Source organism: Thermomyces dupontii (genome assembly GCF_041956625.1).
Source record: "Thermomyces dupontii strain NRRL 2155 unplaced genomic scaffold VTN31scaffold_3, whole genome shotgun sequence".
Taxonomy (NCBI): Eukaryota; Fungi; Ascomycota; class Eurotiomycetes; order Eurotiales; family Trichocomaceae; genus Thermomyces; species Thermomyces dupontii.
The window spans coordinates 514251-528513 of NW_027192309.1; the positions used below are offsets into that span (position 1 = coordinate 514251).

At 54.6% G+C, this 14263-nt stretch overlaps 7 protein-coding genes across 7 annotated transcripts; 4 read left to right on the forward strand and 3 right to left on the reverse strand.

The window, feature by feature from the left end:
- Positions 1-70: 70 nt before the first annotated feature.
- Positions 71-1331, reverse strand: VTN31DRAFT_3631 (uncharacterized protein; the record flags this gene model as incomplete). Its single annotated transcript, XM_069403932.1, has 2 exons — positions 71-1200; positions 1256-1331. The coding sequence occupies 2 exons, from the start codon at positions 1329-1331 to the stop codon at positions 71-73; spliced, it is 1206 nt and encodes a 401-aa protein (XP_069260956.1).
- A 289-nt stretch (positions 1332-1620) lies between these two features.
- Positions 1621-2128, forward strand: VTN31DRAFT_3632 (uncharacterized protein; the record flags this gene model as incomplete). The annotated part of the gene is made up of 5 exons (XM_069403933.1): positions 1621-1650; positions 1712-1783; positions 1866-1940; positions 1998-2030; positions 2102-2128. The coding sequence occupies 5 exons, from the start codon at positions 1621-1623 to the stop codon at positions 2126-2128; spliced, it is 237 nt and encodes a 78-aa protein (XP_069260957.1).
- A 757-nt stretch (positions 2129-2885) lies between these two features.
- VTN31DRAFT_3633 (uncharacterized protein) lies at positions 2886-3371 on the forward strand (the record flags this gene model as incomplete). Its single annotated transcript, XM_069403934.1, has 5 exons — positions 2886-2907; positions 2975-3039; positions 3090-3133; positions 3186-3263; positions 3323-3371. The coding sequence occupies 5 exons, from the start codon at positions 2886-2888 to the stop codon at positions 3369-3371; spliced, it is 258 nt and encodes an 85-aa protein (XP_069260958.1).
- A 39-nt stretch (positions 3372-3410) lies between these two features.
- On the reverse strand, positions 3411-7406 carry VTN31DRAFT_3634 (uncharacterized protein; the record flags this gene model as incomplete). Its single annotated transcript, XM_069403935.1, has 4 exons — positions 3411-3755; positions 3811-4605; positions 4655-5023; positions 5076-7406. 4 exons carry the CDS (start codon positions 7404-7406, stop codon positions 3411-3413), a joined length of 3840 nt encoding a protein of 1279 aa, XP_069260959.1.
- Positions 7407-8085: 679 nt separating this feature from the next.
- VTN31DRAFT_3635 (uncharacterized protein) lies at positions 8086-9607 on the forward strand (the record flags this gene model as incomplete). The annotated part of the gene is made up of 6 exons (XM_069403936.1): positions 8086-8113; positions 8164-8267; positions 8322-8447; positions 8498-8541; positions 8594-8671; positions 8731-9607. The coding sequence occupies 6 exons, from the start codon at positions 8086-8088 to the stop codon at positions 9605-9607; spliced, it is 1257 nt and encodes a 418-aa protein (XP_069260960.1).
- Positions 9608-9884: 277 nt separating this feature from the next.
- Positions 9885-11127, reverse strand: VTN31DRAFT_3636 (uncharacterized protein; the record flags this gene model as incomplete). Its single annotated transcript, XM_069403937.1, has 6 exons — positions 9885-10380; positions 10444-10526; positions 10574-10653; positions 10713-10750; positions 10802-10839; positions 10891-11127. The coding sequence occupies 6 exons, from the start codon at positions 11125-11127 to the stop codon at positions 9885-9887; spliced, it is 972 nt and encodes a 323-aa protein (XP_069260961.1).
- Positions 11128-12578: 1451 nt separating this feature from the next.
- Positions 12579-14038, forward strand: VTN31DRAFT_3637 (uncharacterized protein; the record flags this gene model as incomplete). Its single annotated transcript, XM_069403938.1, has 3 exons — positions 12579-12989; positions 13044-13563; positions 13614-14038. The coding sequence occupies 3 exons, from the start codon at positions 12579-12581 to the stop codon at positions 14036-14038; spliced, it is 1356 nt and encodes a 451-aa protein (XP_069260962.1).
- Positions 14039-14263: the final 225 nt, after the last annotated feature.

Below are 14263 nucleotides of genomic sequence, written 5' to 3' on the forward strand. Positions count from 1 at the left end.
AAGCAGGAGTCGAGAAGAGACAGTTATATGGCTCCTTCCGTAAAAAGCTCCAAAGGGAAGGAAGGTATGGTTAGTCAGCATCAGATTCCGCGCGACTCACGGCCATCGGAGTTCCCAGGCTCTCCAGGCCCCGGTCGGTTGCGCTGATGGAAGTGTCGCCGGGCAGAGCGTCGCTTCCCGGCGCCAGGCCGGCTTCCGCGCGCAGCTTCTCGTACTGTTCGCCGGCTTCCTTGATCAGGGCCTGAATCTCGGTTTCCCGAGCAGCGATTTCGGCCTTCTCCTTGCGTAGTTCCTCCATTCGATCCACGAGCATTTTCCTGGAAGTCTCCATCTCTGCAAGGGAGGATTGCAAGCGCCCCAAACATGTGGACAGATTTGGTAGGGGCGTCACCCTGGGCGGCGTACGGGGGCGCGCAGGCTCGTCACGATTGCGACCCATGCCATCCATGGCCGCACGGGTTTGAGCCGCCTCATACGCGGCATGGCGCTCGGCATCGGACATATCATCTTCCTCGGCTTCCTCGGCCTCCTCAATCAACTCGCGCATTTCCTCGCGCTGCCGTCGCTGCTGTTCTCGCTCTGCCTTCCGACCGAGCGCGATCCGACCGTCCTCCACGTACTCATCGAAGCCTTCTGCAAAGTCTTCGTCATCAGGCACAAGCCGAGTATCTCGCTCCTTTTGTCTCGGGTCCAAGGAAAGATAGTCTTCTTCTTCCTGGTCTCCGTTTAACGAGATATACTCCTGTTCTCGGGCCAACCGCGCTCGACGAGCCTTCTTCTCTCTGATTTCCGCCTCACTTGGAATTGCTGTAGGCTGCGACGACACCTGAACAACTTCGCCGAACTTCGCTGCGACATCAATGTCCTTGCGATCTTCGTCGGAAGCAGATACGTCGGTTTGTTTGGGGGTTGAAGGGGTAGAGTCGCGTAGCTCTTTCAGGTATTCCTCGCCGTAGCTTGGTCGATCCTGATCCGGGCCCACGCGGAAAGGAAGATGTTCTCTGGATCCCGTGGTTTGCGCGAGTCGTTCCGAGGCATTCTTTTCGAGGACTCGTCGACCCAGTCCTGGTCGTTTTGGCGTGATGACTGTCGTCTCGCTTGCATCATCGGTCATGGAAGTCTCTCCTGGACCAAAAGAGAGACGAAGTTTGGATTTGTGCTTGTTTTTTGCCGCAGGTCTTTTGACAACGGGTTCATTATCTGGCATCTCGTCAGCACTGCGCGCATGCGAACTTCCAGCTTCCTCGTGGCTAACCTTGACCACTTGAGTCGTCTTCATCGTCACCGCCGACTTTGCGGGCTTTGCGCCGACTTGCGAACGACGAACTCATGGCGCAAATACTGGGAAATAGCGCTCCTGTTGCTCGTACGTTTGGTCAAGATTTTCGATATGTCGCAGGCGACATAAGATTTCCTAGCTCGGTAGCCAACCAGCTCCACCGGAACAACCTTTTTTCCGCCGCAGCTACGCAGCGATTTGCATCAATCTGCATGAACATCGCAAACCAGGACTCCAACATTTCAGCGGTAAATTGACCCAGAACAGCCCTTGATTCGAAATTTCTCCGCATCAGGCACGGCTCTCTCTCACCTGTACGATCCGTCACCCTCGTCGCAACAATGCCTCAAGCACAACCCGAACTTAAAAAGGTGCGTGTGCCCAGTTTGTCCCTTTCAGTTTCCAGACACCAACCAATAACACGGGACACAGTATATGGAAAAGAGGTTATTCGTGCAACTGAATGGAAATCGCAAGGTCATTGGGGTTCTCCGCGGCTACGATGTACGTGTTTTTCCTTCCCGGTCTGCCAGGTTCATCAACAAAAAACAGTGGTCGGAATGGTTGGCTAAGAATACGCGCGCAGGTCTTCATGAACATTGTCCTAGACGAGGCAGTTGAGGAGAAGGCCAGCGGCGAGAAGGAGAGATTGGGGATGGTGGTATGTTCCTCTCCTCATCATCCTTCCAGGACGCGTGCAGGGCTAAAGTATTCCTAGGTAATTCGAGGAAACTCCGTCGTGATGCTCGAGGTACGCCAACATCTGCTCCTTTTCATGAAGTCTATGAGATGGTACTAACCGATGCGCCTTTTCCCTTAAAGGCTCTCGAGCGGATAAGTGATAAATAAAGGCAGAGGCATACTTTTTTTCGTCACGAGTACGGAACGGTACGGGGAAAGAGGGGAAGAGGGCGGAGAAATTGAGATGTGCAATTCAATCTCTCGATTTACCTTGCTCGTTATGGGTTGGGCTGGGCTTCTTCTGGTATTGTTCTCATGGAGTTAATCTTGGGCGCTGGGTATCTTGATCGATGCATGCATTCAGTGTTTCCAGTGATGAATTGCGGCATGATGCCATAGAAAATGATCTATCTGCTAGTAAATACAGTACTACCTCGCAAAGCGGTCTCCTCAAGTTCTCATGACTCAGTCTTTCTGATTTCGATTCTGCCCATGATATCGATTATTGAGTATCAACTTGCTGACTCCTAATGTACACACGCCCTAGCCATGCAGAAGAGGTTCCGTTACCCACAACACAACCGTTAAATACTCTAGAAAGATGATTAGAAAAAAAAAAAAAAAAAAAAACCAAAAAAAAAAAAAAAAAATAAAAGGAGTATCATTCATTCTATCAAACCCCCTAATAAACCTGACCGAAGTCAATCAATGAACCATGTCCCAAGGAATAACCGTCCCTATGAACCATTCCTGGTGAAAAAATGAAACCTCCGTATGAAAATCCTCATGACCTCTCATCGAAAAGACAACACCACAGCCTGGAACGCAACAACCGTAACAACGCCAACAGGAACAAACAATCAAAGCGGATAAAAAGGGTACTCGAACAACAACACTATGTAAGTGGCTGCGGGTTCCGGGCCCAATGGTTGATCTTGCGCTCACAGGTACAGTGGAATGCCTCTGTGGAACTACTGCCATTATGGCTCGCCCCGAACATGGTGACCCTACTAGGGTTTGCCTTTGTGGTGGTCAATGTGGCCTTGGTGGTAATTGTCATGCCAGATCTCGTTGGGCCGGTATGCTCTCGCTTGAGCTGGGACAGAAGATGGTTGCTAATATCGGCCAGGGACCAACTTGGCTATACTATAGTTTTGCATTTGGAGTGTGGATGTACGTACATTCTTACTCGGAAACAGCCCGTGAGCTGACTGGATGGCTACAGGTACTCGACATTTGACAATGTCGACGGGAAACAGGCCCGGCGGACAGGAACGTCCAGCGGCCTGGGAGAACTCTTCGAGTAAGGCAGCGCGAGTTGTCCCATGCGACCAAGCAAAAAGCGACGACTAATCATTGTAGCCATGGGATTGACTCGCTGAACTGTACTCTGGCTTTTTTCAACCCTTGACCCGGATGATTATGAGGAAATGGGAAGGAAAGAAGGACGTCACTTGTTCTGATTCCCAAATTTCAGCTTCAACTTCAACCCGCCGCCCGGCGTGCCCGGTGTCCCTGGTGTCGTTGTCGTCGTGGGCGTCATTGTTGAAGCTGAGGTTGGCGGCAGGCTGATGTGTTTGGGAATCTGTAGCTTTGTGATGGTGCTAGAGTGTGGTGACGGCGAGGCTGTACCGCCAGCCAGCTTGGAGGATTTAAACGTGATGCGCGGTGCCGGTGGGGGCATGGCCTGCTCGTCGCGTTTGCGCTTGCTGCCTGCGCCAGCAAGAGCGGCGGTGTCCTTGCTTGGGTGGAGAGATGTGCGGAGGCGGTTGGAGCGATAAAAACGTATTTTTCCCTGAAAAGTCGTCAGCGGAAAGAGAATCGAAGGAAGAGGGATGAAGAGAGCTTACATTCCCCAGGTGTTCAGCCTTCCAGTATCGCGGATACTTGAGCTGCACAAGCAACGAGGACTTGGAGTCGTACAGAATCCGGCACAGGTCGACAAAATCGAGAACCTCGAGTGGGCCGAGGTACGACGAGTTGGCGGCCGCCCAGAGACATTCTTGCAGGGTTTCGTTGTCCTTGAGCTCCTCCTTGAGTGCCGCCAGCGCGCCCGGGACGGTCTGTTTGCGAGCTAGGTCCGCGCGGCGCACGTCGGTCGTGGATTCCTGCTCAATGATCAGGCCGTCAGTCTGGACGGGCTGTTCGGGTATTTGGTCGGTGCCAAAGGCCACGGGTGCCAGCGCTCGTCCAAACAAGCGATGGAGTTGACTCCGCATCCATGACGAAGGATCAGCCGACATGTTGTAGACGAACCACCGCAGGAGGTCCGGGTTGCGGAACAGATCCAGCTCAATCAGGCATTCAAAGGCCTCCAGTCGCAGCTTATCATATGTGCCAGGCCGCGTGTACTGTAGGAAATGCATCGCGTCAACTTCGATCAGCTTGGCCCGGAGCAGGCGGAGCTGGCAGCGAATCGCCGTCCGCGTGTAGATGTTCTGGTACGACGTGGACCACTCGTCCATCCGCCGGTATCGGTCGATCTCGGCGATGGCATCTCTCTCGAGCTTTTCCTCAGCTTGTCGCTCCATCTCCCGTTCCACGTCGAAGTCCATATCATCGGGTTGTGACGACGACTCCACGCGGCCTTCGAGCGCATTGCACATGGAGGTCATCAACGAGGCAATGTAAAAGTTGTCCGAGTACTGTGACATTAGACTGCGTCAGACAAAAAGGGACGCTACGCTAACCTACCTCATTCTCTGAGTTGTCATTGAATTTGAGCTTCTCGTAGATGAACTGCTTGGCCCTCATCGGTGTCCTCCCGCTGTTGTCTCGGATCTGAGAGACGGCATCGGGAATGACCTTTTGTAGGATGTACGAGGCTCTGTCGGAGAAGTCATTCGCTCGCGTCACATGCGAGCCCGGCAAACAGAATAGTTCTTGAAAAGCCTTCTCCAGATGGAATAAGCCGAGCCAGTTCATTTCCTCTTTGGCGTGCTTGACCAACGCCTGCGCAGCCATCACCCGAATGCCGTGGAAATACCGGCGATCCATCAGCGTCCGGACCAGAATCGTCGACACAAGCGGATGCGGACGCTGGACGGCCATGTACTGCATGGACTATGACAGAAGTCAGCACCACAGCGATATGTTGTGCAGGCGGTAAGCCTACCTCTAACTGCGCAACAACGTCCCGATCCTGCTGAAGCTGTGACAAGTACATGTACCCCGGCATGGCCAGCGACAGCTTGCAGATCCACTCAAAATCGGCATCCATCCGGATCCATTCGTACGACTCTTGCCCCATGCGCTCCTCTTCTTCCTTGCTCCAGTCGGCCAGTCTCCATTCGCGCATCTCTTCGTCGCTCTGGAGTACATCGCCCAGACAGTAGAGCAGTACATCGTTCTCCAATTCCTGGTTTGGATCCCCACCACTTGCCGCGACTGCACGCTCTCTTTGTCGCTTGCTCCGCTTAAGGCGCTTGTACTTGGTATTGTACGGAATGTCCAGTTTTGTAACCCCTTCCTTGATCTCGACAATGTGCTCGTAGGGCGTTCCATCAGCCTCGTGGATCCGGATCGTCATCGACCCGGTGAAGACTGGCTGGACTGCCCCAGCGTATACGCTTCGAATCTCCTCCTTGACATCTCGCATGAAGTTCTGCTTCTCGAGATTCCTCGGTGGCTGGTTTTCTCCCTGGACCTGCTTGATCATGATTTCGACGACCAGTTTCTTCTTGTTGAACCTCTGCGTGGCCGTGAACCGAGGACATCCCGCTCCATAGACCCACTGATTGAAGAAAACATCAAGTTTAGCGTGCCCGATCTTCTCGCACGTCCGGATAAAATACGACGTGGTAACCGCGCCATTGGCCAGGTCCCCCATCCGGGCGTTCAGCAGCAAACGCGAAATGATACGGCTCATCGTCGGCTTCCCGCTCGCCTTGGCCAGCCGTCGCTCGAGGATGAAAAGAACGAGCGGCGCCTTGAGCTCGATGAACTCCAGCTCCGACGGATCCAGCTTGAGATAGTTGCCCATATCATAGATGGACGGCCGCTCGTAGTCCATGTCACAGACGCGATCCGACATCTGCTTCATCCGAAATCGATACTCATTGTTGCCGCAGAGCTTTCGCATGAACGTGTCCGTGATGTAGTATGCCATACCTACAATGACCCAGGTGTCGGTGGGCTCCTTCGGGATCAGATTCATTCCAATCCATTGGCTTGCGACGGTATGAACCAGTGTCCTGGTCGACTCGTACAGAGGGTCGATAATGTCGGTCGGGAAAAGAACGTGGTTGCTGCAAATGGACAGGGACGCGGTTACGGTGGTATCCTGAGGGGCATCATCGACAAAACAGAACTTGCAGCTCGAGAATGGATACGAGCCGTAAGTCATGGAAAAGTAGTCAACGGCCCTGGCCATGGGGAAGCAGGTATTGCGGACATCCTCCGCTCGGCCTGGAAGACAGAACGCATGGACCGGAACGGCGTTTTGACCGAGCTGATCGTCCTGATCGCTCTCGCGAAATTCGGACAAATTGACGTATTCAAACGGCCCGACGGCGAACCCGATCTGTTGCGCAGACAGGTTTGCGGCGCATGCGAACGAGACCGTCTTTTTAGACGGATCTCTTGGGTCCACGATCTCATCCGTCATGTCTCCGGAGCACACAACCGACATGTCCAGGGTATCGTCGTCGGCGGACAACCCGGAAGGACGAACGCCGTTCACTGCAGCCTTTGTTGTCCCCTCAGCCGATGCGAGCGTGCCATCTGCACTTCGCGGACCAAAAACTTCACTCAGCGAACAAGGGCATCGGATAGAGATCTCCCATGTGCATCGGGACAACGGGTCGTCGACACAAGGAAACAAGGAAGACCCCGCACCGAGCCCCGTCGCGTTTGTCGTGTATGCATGTGGGTATCGCCGGTCACCGCTGTCGACACCCACAAACTGGAGCCCCTCGCGGATATTGTCCAGCGTGAACTCGATATACACCGTCAACGCCGTAAAGCGCGGCTGGGACGCCTCGGTCATCCGCGTGGCCGCGATGTCGGGATCATCAGAGTTGCCGATGGACCGCAGAGCAACCTGATTCTGAGCTTCGATCGAGAACGGATCGAGTTCCTCGATCCGGACGCTCTTCGGGATTGTGATGTACAGCTCTGGTTCCCTCTGCGGTTGCAAAAAGGGCTCCAGCTTGTCGGCCAACCGCTGGTAATATTGAACACCGTACAGATTCAGCGAAGCACAGGGGTCCGAGTATTTGGTTGTAGCCGCTTTTCCGCAGACGTTCAGCCGCTTCAGCTCGCCCTGGCGGAAGTTGAGCTTGATCACCTTCAGATCCTTGTAGTGCGGGTGGATCGTGATCTCCGTCTTTCCCTTGAGACTCTTGCTCCGGAAATCCACCTCCAGCTCTAGCTTCTGATGCGCGACTGAGAAGCCCAGGCCAGGCCACGTCGGCCCGACGCCGGGCGTTTCCACCACGCTGGGCATACTGAAGGACGACTTCAACCGCGACGGGCGCTATGCGCGCAAGTCCTCCGAGCCATCCAGCGTCATGACCAACCTCACTCTGTCAGCGCGCGCCGAGTGAACACGACTAATCGCCGACGCCGCCAAGCCTGCGCAGAATTCGGGAAGAAAAAAAACTCGGGCGGCGGGAAATGTTTGGCGGCGGAAGGAATCAAGGACTCGTTAGCGATCGGGCCGGGAGGGAGAATTTGAGTCGGAGTCAATCCCTGGCGGCAGCTGGAAGATTCCCGGACCGGATTGGGGTTCCTTTTTCTTTGAAAGATCACGGATGAAGGATCGTCCTGAGCGACCGGTGCTGGAACATACCTAGCCGCCGCCGGGGTTCGGCGTTGACCGCGACCAGAACATTCACGTGATCTGCCCGCCGCTTGTCAACACCAGGGCCCCGTGCGTGCGGAGTAATTCTGTGCAGAGCGCGCCCTCAGGACAGGGTATTGTGTGACAGCCTGTTGTTCTGGCCTGGCTGTTCATAGAATCTCCGTGCTGGTGTGAATTGGCAGACCAGAACCATTCTTCACCTCCTGGTTGATCCCCCGAGTCCGACCTGCACAGTTGGAACCCCGCGGCATGCTTCAGGCGGTCAGAAGAAGGCATTACGAGCATCCCACGTTGAGATCGGCTCTGGCTCGCTTCAAATACCATGTCCAGACTCTTCAACATGGTCAAAGGTCAGTTGGATAGGCGATTGGAAGCGGTTTGGTGGCTCATTGTCCACCAGCAGCGCAGGATTCGCTCTCGGACGAGGCCCTCCTCCCGCTCAAGTCGTACAAATACTCGGCCGTGGACAAGTCATTTATATCTCGATACGTTCTCAAGCACTATGTAAGTGGCTGCGGGTTCCGGGCCCAATGGTTGATCTTGCGCTCACAGGTACAGTGGAATGCCTCTGTGGAACTACTGCCATTATGGCTCGCCCCGAACATGGTGACCCTACTAGGGTTTGCCTTTGTGGTGGTCAATGTGGCCTTGGTGGTAATTGTCATGCCAGATCTCGTTGGGCCGGTATGCTCTCGCTTGAGCTGGGACAGAAGATGGTTGCTAATATCGGCCAGGGACCAACTTGGCTATACTATAGTTTTGCATTTGGAGTGTGGATGTACGTACATTCTTACTCGGAAACAGCCCGTGAGCTGACTGGATGGCTACAGGTACTCGACATTTGACAATGTCGACGGGAAACAGGCCCGGCGGACAGGAACGTCCAGCGGCCTGGGAGAACTCTTCGAGTAAGGCAGCGCGAGTTGTCCCATGCGACCAAGCAAAAAGCGACGACTAATCATTGTAGCCATGGGATTGACTCGCTGAACTGTACTCTGGCGAGCCTTCTCGAGACAGCAGCAATGGGCCTGGGCGCCACGCGACTCGGAGCGTTCACTGCGCTCATCCCCTGTCTGCCAATGTTCTTCTCCACCTGGGAGACCTACCACACACATACGCTTTATCTAGGGTACTTCAACGGCCCCACGGAAGGCCTACTGATTGCCATTGCCGTGATGATCGCTTCGGGATACTACGGCCCGCACATCTGGCGGTACCCAGTGGCGGACGTGATTGGCTTCCGCAACATCTTAGGCGACCGCAACGTGATCGACCTGTGGGTGCTGCTTGTCTTTGGCTCCTTCCTGGTGGCGCACCTCCCGTCGTGCGTCCTGAATGTCATTGCGGCGCGCAGACGGCATAACCTGCCAGTGCTCCCGGTGTTTATGGAGTGGATGCCCATTCTGGTTTTTACGGCCGGGGTCACATCTTGGATCTTTTCTCCGTACTCGTCGCTGCTGACGGATAACCATCTGGTGCTCTTCTGTGTCACGATGTCGTTTGTCTTTGGCCGCATGACGACCAAGATCATCCTGGCCCATCTTCTTCGGCAGCCGTTTCCGTACTGGACTGTGATGCTGACCCCGCTCATCGGAGGCGCGGTGCTCGCTAATCTTCCTCTGATTGGGCTGCCCAAAGTCAATCCGACGCTCGAGCTGTGGTATCTGCGCGGATACTTGGCTTTCGCCTTTGTCGCCTACATGCACTGGGCCCTTCTGGTCATCAACCGGATCACAACGTTCCTGGGTATCAATTGCTTGACGATCAAGAAGGACAAAACGACGGCGCGTGAAGAGGCCTTGCGGAACTTTGGCGGAGCGAAGGCTGACATCAAGCATCATTGAGCATGTCCCGAGATATGCCCGAGGGAGCAGAGCTCTGCTATTTCGGCTTGCTTTGCTCTGATCGTTCTGGAATGGCATAAATGAAGGAATAAAATAGATATTCAGCGGCCCAGCGGGCGAAATGTACATCGGTTGAATAGAGCTGTCGATGAGGATAGATGTATATACGGTAAATGGTAACTGATTCTTATCTTGGGGATACTGACAACTCCTGGCAATGTGACCGATATATATGGCACACTACACTCCAGTGGAATCGATGCACTCGTCCGGATGATCACTGCGGTCGATACGAAACCACCTTACCAAACGTATCTGCCATTCCCCAGATACCATGCCGGAGACAGCTCAATTGAACAATCTGCGAATGGTCGACAAACACATTGACATCAACCCCAAACTCGCGGATATACCAGTTATATACTTTTGGATCGGCGGCCTCGAACATAACACGCTCTTGCGGCAGCTCCTTCATGATCGTGCTCACCACGTCGGTTCGCCACGAGCGCACGTTCTCGGTAATCCCCTCGGACTCGATCATCAGCCGCTCAACGCCGGCGTCCAGGAACTTGCGGCCCATGTTGATCAGCTTGCCCGGATCGGACGTGCCCATGGCTTCGAGCTCGCCGGCCGCGGTGTCACCGCCGGCACCGAATTGGATGCCTAGTTCGGGTTTGGCTTTGAGCTTGTAGGAGTGGACTTTGTCGACGAGGCGGAGCCAGTCGTCACTGGGGATGGAAAGAAAGCCGGAGGAGAGCTCAATGACGTCGAAGCTTTGTACGTTAGCCTTGCCATGCGATGATGATTTGATGCAGAAACGTCGGGAGCGAACGAACCCTAAATCCTTGCACTTGCGGAGGTACTTGTCAAACACCGATTCCACATCGGCATGCGTCAGGAGATGTTCGGCCCAGCCGCCCTGTTGAAGTCAGTGCTCTGTTGGGGAATAGGAGGTGGATTCTTTACCGTCGACACATAGACATCGTGCGAATGTGCCAGCTCAATGAGCTCCCGCAGAGGCTTCTCCTCGAACAGGGAAAAAGAGCCTAGCTCGACCATCAGCTCCTTGGCTCTAGATGCGAAGTAACGATCCGGTGAGGTTCACCTCCGGCGAATTTCAGACCGTCAACATGTGTGCCCATACTGACCCCCAGCGTCAGTGGTGATCCGGATCTTCCTTCCATCGCCTCTTACGTTTCAAGAACATCCTGCAGATAGCGCTTCCCCATCACCTAGCCAAGAAGGTCAGAATACCTACGCTTCACGGTTGTCATGGATCCTACCGTGTAGTACGGTCCTCGTATCTCCGTCACGCCTTTGCTCCGCGGCTTGGGCGGTCGAGGATTCGAACGTGCAAAGCCAAAGCCATTCTCCTTGTCTTGCAGCAGAGTTATCCCTCGTTGCGATAGAGCCGTGGATGTGGTCGAGAACGGCGCGTGTCCACTACGCGGTCCGATTGTACGAGATAAGGGCCGTTGAGCCGGGGCTAATCGGGCAGCTTGACGGACAGAAGATAACATGATTGTCGATAATGGCAATAACCATTGAGCAGTCCTAGTTGATCCAGTACAGATTAACTGAATTCGAACTCTATTGACCTTATTTTTATTTATTTGACAGGTGTTGGTCGGTCTGTTGACGCGCTCCTGACGTCAAAGCTGTTCGAACATTTCAGGGCAGAGGCCCAACAGGCGGATCCTGACAGTTCCATGACAGGGATATTCCTGGCAGTAATTCCAAGCATGTTGGTCCTTAATAGGTTCTTGCACCGCGCAGGGCTGCTTCAATTGTGCAGATCAGAGGACGTCTGATCGCGATTTCGATGCGGAAGCTGGAGCAAACTACCTACTGTACTAGTGACAGACGAGTAGGGCCATTTTCACGTGACTTAAGATCACCGTTAGTTCTGTTCTGCCTCAGGCATTAAAACCACATGACAGCCATTACATAACAAGTGATCGACATCGGATTCGGAGCTTATCTCCTCCGGCTGGAAAACCATCATTCCAATTTCCAAAGCTCCAATTCGGCACTGCAAGCTCCACCAAGAAAACATGTTCATCCGGCGGCCTCCGAACCAACCATGTTTGTGGTCCAAATCCAAGATTCACCGACGAACCAGGATCGAGCCGGGCTGAAAGCAAACCAAACCGTCAAAGGATGATGTTTCGGTGAGTTCAAACCGTTCCGCCCAGGTGTACCTACTTCCATGTACTCGTAGTCGCTGACGTCTGCTAGGTACAGTAACTAAGTTGATTGAAGGATAAACCCCGCTGGCATTGACCGCCTCGTTGTCTGCGTCACTTGACAGTCCTTGCATGCCGACTCGGATTCCCATTGATTCCAAATTGCGGGCCAGATCCAATCCACATGAAGTGGCCATCCGATATGCCCAATCGACAGCCGGATCGCCCAAATTCCGGTGCAAGCAAGCGAATCAAGGATGCTTGGCTCGAGGCGTCGTGTGCTTCTTTTCCAGAATTGGCGTTGGAGGCCGGCATTCATTGGAGCCAGGCAAGCCCTGGAGTGAAGAAGAGCCAAGGGTCTCTCGGAGACTCGGACCAAGCCCTGGGTTCTCTGCCCAGCAGACCTCGGTTTCCGGATGTTTGCGGGCTTCCATTCTAAGCCGGCGTTTGTCCCATGACGCCATGGATACCTGACCTCATACGAAGGGTTCTCCCAGTCGGGAAAAGTGCTTGGGCGAACGTCGCCAGACTCCAGCTATGCCTGCATTATCGGCGGACAGCGGTACATAGGTTATCCCATGCCCGAGCTGGCGCGGGAAGACGTACATACAAAGCAAAGAATTTTTTCTTCCCGTGTCCTGGGCTGCCGGTTGATCAACGTATCAAAAGCGTATAGTCCGTTGCGGTCCGTCCACCCTTGATCGATACATTCTTCAGGTTGAAAGACCAAGGGGCGCGGACGTCACGCATCGGCTCCTTCGAATTATTGTCTTGAAGAGCCAGCCATGGGTGTAGGAGCGTTTCTGGAGCCTCTCGTGGTCATTGTGCTTCTTTTTGGAGGCACCTGGATCAACCGGGACACGCAACGACCAGGCTACTTCTCGCGACAAGTCTCGTCCGATACCCTTGTGGAAGAAGAGGCACTACTACCCGGCAACGATGACGCCAACCTTCTCGAGTCCGGCCGAGCGAGCCCTCCGCTCAAACACCCATCGGTGAACCGCCGTTCCATGTCCCCGTCGTTGTTGATCCAGGATGAAAAGCAAGCCTGGCGGACGCGAACAATCGGCTTTGGCCGGTGGACATACGAAGTGCGATCACCGAACACCGCCGTCTTTCGACATCGCTTTCTGAGCCGTGTCCTCCGACGTTTTCCTTTCTTGGTGGAATGCTGGTACTGGGCGTTGGTGTACTGGGTAGACAGTGCCATCACCCCGTTGCATCGAGACGATTCCTAACCTCGTGCGCAGACCTACCAACTTGGGCGCGCGTTTACTGCGTTGACTCTCAAAGGCGACACTGTCGATGTTGCCCGCGAGCATGCGTTGCAGCTGATCCGGATCGAGCAAGCCCTGGGGATATTCGTTGAGCGAGACATTCAGGAATTCTTCCTGCAGCGCCCGCGCCTGATGCAGTTGACAAACTGGATCTACTCGTTCATCCATATTCCTGGGACCATTGCGTTCTTGGTCTGGCTCTACTACTACACGACGACGCGCAATTCGTGGGACCTCCTGTCAACCCGGATGCATGGCTCGCCCGCCGGCCCACCGCTTTATGCTGCGCGCCGACGGACCCTGGCGGTCTGTAATCTGCTGGCGTTTATCGTCTTCACTCTGTGGCCCTGCATGCCACCGCGGCTGCTCAGCGATCCGGACGTTGAAGGCCCTGTTGGTGACCTGTCCCGGAGCTACGGCTTCGTGGACACGGTCCACGGCGCGAACGGCGCCAGCAGCATCTGGACGCAGAACCGCTTCTGCAACCAGTATGGTACGTTCACCGTTTCCTTCCGTAAACCTCTCGTGTTGACCGGTATCCAGCGGCGATGCCCTCGCTCCATTTTGGCTATTCGCTCATGATTGGTCTTACTATCCTGACGATTCCTCTGCCGCGGGAGCACCGCAGGTCTAAAACCCTTGTGGTGCCCCGTCTACATCTTCGCATCTCACTCCCCTCGTGGCGCCGTTCGGCGTGCGTGGCTGTTGGCGTTGCCTACCCGTTGATAATCCTGGCGGCCATCATTGCCACAGCGAACCATTTCATCCTCGATGCTGTCGCGGGCGCTCTCGTCTGCGCTGTTGGTTGGCACGCGAACCGGATCTTGCTGAACCTTCTGCCCCTGGAAGACTACTTCCTCTGGGCCCTGCGTTTGCACAAACCCGTGCGGCCGATGGTCGAGTTGCCGAAGCCGGGCGATGACTCGAGCGATGCCGACTCCATCGACCGTGCGGTAGTGATATCTTGAACTTGGTCCCCACCTGCTGCTATTGTGATGTCTTGCTTGTATATATGGTAGGCTTATACCAGACTACGACGATGTAATACAAGTGTCAACCAGTCATCTCTCCAGTTCGGAGGCTGGGAGGATCCCAGGATCACCAGGCCCTCGTATCACCGTAAATATCCGGCCCGTCGGAGATCCGGCGCTGTCGTGGAGGCTGGATATTGCGATCCCGAGCAGCCCTGGGGC